We start from the raw sequence: 6,976 nt of genomic DNA, 5'->3' as shown, positions 1-6,976 counted from the left end.
TTAAATACAAAAAAAACATTCTTCAAATATATAATATTATGGTATTAATCCCAAAAAGGGGAGATCACCCCCCTTTTACATCCTCTACTTAACAAAATAAATATGTATTAATTGTGAGGTTCGTTCTTGAACTCTTTTATTAACTATGCGAAAAAGATCACTAAACCTTTTTATTTTGAAAAAAAAATCCGTTTACAAGTTAGACATTATAAGTTATTAATGTTGTGCATAACTAAATATAAGCATTAAAACGTATCGTGCATCATGCGTTAAACTCACATCATTTACCAACTATTGAGATAAGGAATTTTAAAATTGAAATAAATGAAGTGTTGTTCGCCCCCAAAAAATATAAATAAACAAATTTATGGACTAAATTGTATATTGTGTAACTATGTTTATTAATATTTAGGATTTACATACACAAATGTACTTCTTTTTTAAAAAAATATTACACGAAATATTGCGATTTTAAGCTACATGTAACTTTGAAATCTAAGATATTTTATAAAATATTTTTTTTTAAGAATATATTAGCTGAATTAAGTGTGCATTGATTACATTGGTGTTGAATAGAAATTGCGCGGGGGAGGGGGGGGGCTGATTGAAATAGAAAGAAAAATTCATATCTGAAAAAATTGACACGAAAAATAATTGTTCATTGTCCAAATTAGTAGTCCAAATCCGAAAATCCTATGGGGGGGGGGGGGGGGGGGGGGGGGGGGGGGGTTAGGATCCAATTTCTTTTTTTTTTTTAAAGCACTACCACTTACTCTTCTTTCTTTGACTACACTGTAAGGTGCCTGTTGAAAGCAGGGGGGGGGGGACTAAACCAATTTTACATTCTTCAATGCCTATATTATGTCTATCTTTGCAAAAAAGGGGTAAGCATCCCTAGCCCCCCTCCCCCGTTCCTGACGCCTATGGATTAAATCACAGTTGTGAAAACCAAGTCATAAATATGTGCTTTTATGCTGTTGAATTTTGAACCGGTTTCAAGATCAAAATTCCACGACCCGGCTCTGTTTTCAATGGACTAGGGTCTAAATTCCACACCTTTGGTCTCACTATTCAACGTTGAAAAATGACCCCCGCGTCAATTTTCAACCCGGGTCAAAATTCAACGTTACACCGGTACACACGGTAAGGCTTGCCTTATAAGTCTGAAACCTTATGTTTTGCAGGACGTACGGCTCCCATGTCCACAGGCTAAGGCAAGACTTACAATATTATAAACAACATTTACATAAATTCCATGTGTTTTTGAACCATAAACAATGCACATTATGAAACGGAATAATATAATACTAACTAGGACTTTGAAATAGTTTTACCGACCAATGCATCCACACTTCTTAACAAGGAAGAGGAGGTTAAATGGAGTATTTGCAGATACTATCATTATCTAACTTGAATATATACTTTGTGTTTTCTTCAATGTACCAATGTGTATGGTTTTACAAAAATAGATTGAACTTTGGGTAAATGGTTTTTATTGGTCAAGAATTAAATGTCAGCTAAGTCTTGAATTAGGAAATAGAGCAGTGTTCTATTCTAAAGTCAGACTTGTAAGGCTTCAAAAAACGTGTATTAAGGGTGTACACACGGTAAGGCTAGAACTTAAGTTTCATGACTTATAAGGCAAGCCTTACCGAGTGTACCGGCCTTTAGAGGAAATAGCTATTTCATGATGGGTTAATTTACTGTTGTGAATTTTCAGTGAGTTCTGTGGACATAAGAATGTCTCCACAGAAGTCAGAAAAGAAGAAGTTCCTCAATCAGACACCATAGATTATGCTCTCTCTGGACCAGAAGAACAAGCGGCTACAGGAACAGAAACTGACAAGATGGAGGCCACAAAACCCGCCACAACGGGAAGTGGATATGTGGTGTACTGTCTGGATATCAGCGGATCTATGGGGGGTATCACACGGCTTCCTGAACTACAAGGTAACATTCAAATGTTTTTTTTAAGGAATCACTGAATAGTTAGTAGAGTATGCCCATTATGCATAAATCATCCCACATTTCCAACTATCGTTGATGTCCCTGGTATACTCTACTAACTAGAGAGTGATTCCTTATTTTCCATATCATTGTGAAATAAAACTGTAAATTTATTTTTTGAAAATGTTGTCTAATAAATTTATATTACACGAGGCCTCCCATGTCAATTTCAATAGTCCCTATCTACTGACATCAATCACAAAGACAGGCACACAAGATTTATACAGATTAGGTCTCCTGATTTTTGATGGAATTACCGGTAGAGGGAGAGGTCAAAATTGAATTTTTAATTATGCAAACTCTCTTCATATTTCAATTTTGACCTCGAAATTCACTTTGAATTTGACCTCACATTTTTTATTATTGACATGCTATTACTTTACTTATAGCAGAATTTTCAATTTTTAGCCTCTTGCCATGCTTCTTTTCAACTAGTTTTATAAATTAGTTCTATGTACCAGTATTTACAAGCATGGTTCCAAATGCACTTATTTATGATTATGCTATTCAGATCATGAAAATTGAGTCAGGAGAAGATTATGCCAAACTTTGAATCTGTTAATGTACATTTATGTAGGTTTATAGTACTTGCATTGTATGTTTGCATTAAATTTCTAAAGCTACAAATTATCTTACCGCTTGTTTTTAAGCTGAATGGAAGAAACAGAGAGATGGGGAACATGCTTCTGGCAGTAACAGTGTTACACGACTTCAGGCCATACAAGAGGCACTCCTAAGGTAAGGGTGGAAGTTAACTTTGCAACAAGAGAAATGAGAGCACAATTACAAAGCATATAGTACATGTACATGTACATGTATTCCAAATTTGAATGACATTGGTATATTTGCATGACGAATATGATTATTGAGAAAATATTTTTTGTATCAAAATAGAAACATTCTGTAAATCGTATGCCTGAAAAAAGTAGATTTATTTAAAAAAATGTATAATGGTACTGGAATGTCAGAGGACGAGTGCATTTGAATTTGGGATGGGAAGATAAAAGGTCAAAGCAGTGATGAGTTACAAGATTGTCAACACGTGTAATGCTAATACTCGCTTCTTGGTTTATAAAACATATACTGCCCCAACCAAGGTTATATAAGTGCATGTATATAAGATTAATTCCATAAATAGTCATCTATAACTACCATATTCCTTAAGTTTGTTGTTTAATTGTTGAGAAAAAATTAAAATGAAGAAGATATACATGTATGATGAGAAAAAGGTTCAGCAATAACTTTTTGATAAATAAATTATAACAATTCTATACAGGCAGTTAGAGAGACTGCACCTAGACAACCCAGACCGTCGAGTGATCTTCTTAACGTTTGAATCAAAGGTGGAAGTCTATGGAGATTGTTCAGATAACACCATACAAACTGTGCCTTCCAGCATCCATAACGAGTTTGAACCATTACTGAGCTACGGAGAAAAGTATTCCACAGAACACCAGATCAAGCCTTTAACGGAATCCTACCAGTAACTATTATTTCTGTCTTCTCAATGTAAATATCAATAATACTAAGCTTAAGGACATGTAAATACTAAGGGCATGATGTTTTGGAAAATAGCTAGGGACATCCTGTATAATGATACACATGTATTGAGGTATATGACTACAGATTATAAGATTTATATATATATGATTTTAAGGTACTTTAAACAATTAATTTATGCACCTCATGCAAGACCTCTTATATGATTTTAACAGTAATGCCTTAGCAAATTGAGACTTTATGTTTCAACAGTGATTTACAATGGAAATTTAATAAGTTCAATTTGCATATCAAAAAGAAATGCATTTTATATAAGTTGCTTAGAATTTATATCCACTTTTATAGGAAAATAGTGACAGAAGTAAATAAGCTAACGCCTAAGGGTTGTACCAGTCTTGGTCCCGCCCTCTCTGTTGCCATGGGAATTGTCAATGGTTCCATGGGATCCGAGATTATTCTATGTACAGATGGAGCACCAAATGGAGGCATAGGCAACATGAACAGGGATCCCAATTTCTATGTGGAGGTCAGATAAATCACACAATTAATGCTTTCTTGGATTCATCTATGCTTCTTTTGTACCGGTAAATATGCCCTTTTCCATATCACATCCTGTATCAGCCCGAGACACCAATATCAGCCAGAGGGCCGAAGGCCCGAGGGCTGATATTGGTCGAGGGCTGATACAGGATGTGATGTGGAAAAGGGTATGTTTTATTATATTTATTACATACTTAGTAATAAAATACAGAACACATTCAGTTGAAATGAAAATAAGTAAATAATCATGCATGGACTTCTTACATACATGTACATAGTCTAATGTCTCATAAGATTTGGGTTTGTTTCTACTTCTATTTCAATGCACTTGATCCGTAATTTGAAAATATTCTATAGTATTACAGTGTACATGTATTAACCTTATTTTCAAAAAGTTAAAATTAAGAGAATATGAACCCACCAAAAATTGTGTATGATCACAAGTACTGTTATTGTGGTTTAATTTACTAAAGGTGTGATATTGACGTCACAATAGCCGTATCAGCCCTGCAGGGCTGATATGGATTTGCAGGGCTGATACGGATATCAGCCCTGCAAATCCATATCAGCCCTGCAGGATTGATACGGCTATTGTGACGTCAGCCATATCGCATATGCAAAAAACCTGTATTTATTACTAAGTGTGTAATAAATATAATAAAACATACCCTTTTCCACATCACATCCTGTATCAGCCCTCGACCAATATCAGCCCTCGGGCCTTCGGCCCTCTGGCTGATATTGGTGTCTCGGGCTGATACAGGATGTGATATGGAAAAGGGTATGTATTATTCTCTATGTATTGGCTGCTATTAAAAATAACAAGTTTTTCCATAAACTTATTTGAATCAATGTACATTTCTCTTTTTAAAGGCTGGGCAATATGCCAAAAAGAAGAACATCACTATTTCTATTCTTGCTGTGGAAGGGGAGAGAACTGGGTTAGAGAAAGTTAGCAAATGTGCAGATATTTCTGGTGGTACTGTGAATGTGCTTAATCCCCTGGAAATATCCCGGCAGTTACGACTCATCTCACAGAATTACGTCATTGCTACATATGTTACGGTCACTCTCTTTCTCCATCCAGAGCTGGAAGTGGATGACCCCAGATTTCCTAAGGTTATTATTTTTAACATACAATCAAACATTGTTTTGATTACAATGTATTATTATTGAGGGTAAAATACCAAAAGAATAATAAGTGGTTTGGTACGTTGACTAAATCACTTTGACGTATCCATGGTATTCGAATTACGAGTGTTTGAGATAAAGGAGTTCAACTGTACTTGAAACAGAAAATTGAAAAACTCTTCACCTAATATTTAACACTCAGCAAGCTTTTTTTATTAAAAAAAAAGATTCCTATATACAAGTATGCATGTAGTACACAAGTTCTTGACCTTTGACCTCAAAAGTGACTCGGGTGAGCATTATGGCCGATAAGCCTCTGATCTAATAATGCCTTGATTCTGAAATGTATATATTTTTCGTTATAGGGCAGTAGCAAGATAATTAAGGAGGTGGGAAGTGCAACAAAAGATACTGATATGACATTCTCATTTAAGTTGAAAAACCCTGGGAAAAAATTGGACATAGAAAAAATACCATTCCAGGTAAGGAAATCAGATCCCTTTGATCTAGTGTCTAAGTAAATGAAAATTTTAGCTTGTGCACTTCTTTCTTGTTTCTCATCTGTAACCTTGTAATACAGAAACAGTGGGTGACTTTATCTCCCTCAAAGATTGCTTATGACAAGATGATGTCTCATTAATAAACAAGGTCATTTTGACAAGTTCAAGGTCATATTTAGAAGAATTCTATTGACTTTTGAACAAAATTGTTGCAAGGGTATAATTTTGTAAAAGTCTACCCAGTGCAACGTGTACAGTTATAAATTTTACTAAATTTGTTTTACTTGTAGTTTTACAATGTATTTGATTCATTAAACATTCACTCCTTGTTGTTTGATCTGATATTTCAACAATAAGTTCATTTTTGTTGTCCTGTATAGGTACAGATTTCTTACACACTGAAGGATGGCAGAAACATGCTGAGAACCATCAGTAAATCACTGTCTACCACAGACAACAGACAAACTATGGAGGAGGTAAGTCAACTCACAACTTTGTCTGTCTGTTTTTAGATAAGGTCTATAATACTAAATTCATGTACATCCCAATGACCGAAAACTATTAAAAGCTTTTCTAGTATGGAATCTGTACTTTTTTTTTACATTAGTAAAAATAGCTAAAAGTCTTCATATGAAAAGCAAGTTATTAAACTGAACTGAATAACTCTGAACTGTAATAAAGCCAAGAAGAAACACTTTTCATTATTTACATGTATCAATGATCCCATTGGAGCAGGCATATTTTTGTCCCCCGCTTTCCCCAAAGTGAGGGGACATTAAATATATTTCATCTATCCCTCTGTCAGTCAGTCACAAAACTTTAACCTTGGTCATATCTTTGAATGAGAAGAGATACGGCTTTCATATTACACATTTATATTACCTGTGACAAGACCTTTCTAAACACACTATGATTTTTGACCCTGTGACATTGACCTTGAAATTTGACCTACATGTATTTTTTTTAAAAAATTAAACATTACTTTGAATTGGCCATAACTTTTGAATGAGAAGAGATAGGGCTTTTATATTAGAAATGTATATTACTTGTGACAAGACCTTCTTTAACTACCTCCTGACCTTGAAGTTTGACCCACTTTTCAAAAACTTTAACCTTGGTCATATCTTTTATTTGAGAAGAGATAGGATTTTCATATTACACATGTGCATTACCTGTGACAAGATATTTCTGACCATGCATTGCTATGATTTCTGACCCTTGACCTTGACCTTCACGATTGACCTTAAAAATCATTCAACTTCGGTGATAATTTCTAAATGACATATGATACTTAGGGC

The 6,976-nt window shown here is 34.5% G+C and overlaps 1 protein-coding gene across 1 annotated transcript; it reads left to right on the top strand.

The window, feature by feature from the left end:
- Positions 1–1,184: 1,184 nt before the first annotated feature.
- On the top strand, positions 1,185–6,154 carry LOC134244129 (circularly permutated Ras protein 1-like; the record flags this gene model as incomplete). The annotated part of the gene is made up of 8 exons (XM_062726405.1): positions 1,185–1,214; positions 1,721–1,950; positions 2,658–2,745; positions 3,284–3,490; positions 3,853–4,033; positions 4,921–5,166; positions 5,544–5,660; positions 6,059–6,154. Coding segments are annotated over 8 exons (1,195 nt in total), but the record flags the coding sequence as incomplete, so codon positions are not given.
- Positions 6,155–6,976: the final 822 nt, after the last annotated feature.

This window comes from Saccostrea cucullata, unplaced genomic scaffold, assembly GCF_032062105.1.
Source record: "Saccostrea cucullata isolate Sc308-1 unplaced genomic scaffold, CSIRO_AGI_Scuc_v1 ctg21753, whole genome shotgun sequence".
Taxonomy (NCBI): domain Eukaryota; kingdom Metazoa; phylum Mollusca; class Bivalvia; order Ostreida; family Ostreidae; genus Saccostrea; species Saccostrea cuccullata.
The sequence above is the reverse complement of the archived record's forward strand: the minus strand, read 5'-3'. Positions and strand labels throughout refer to the sequence as shown.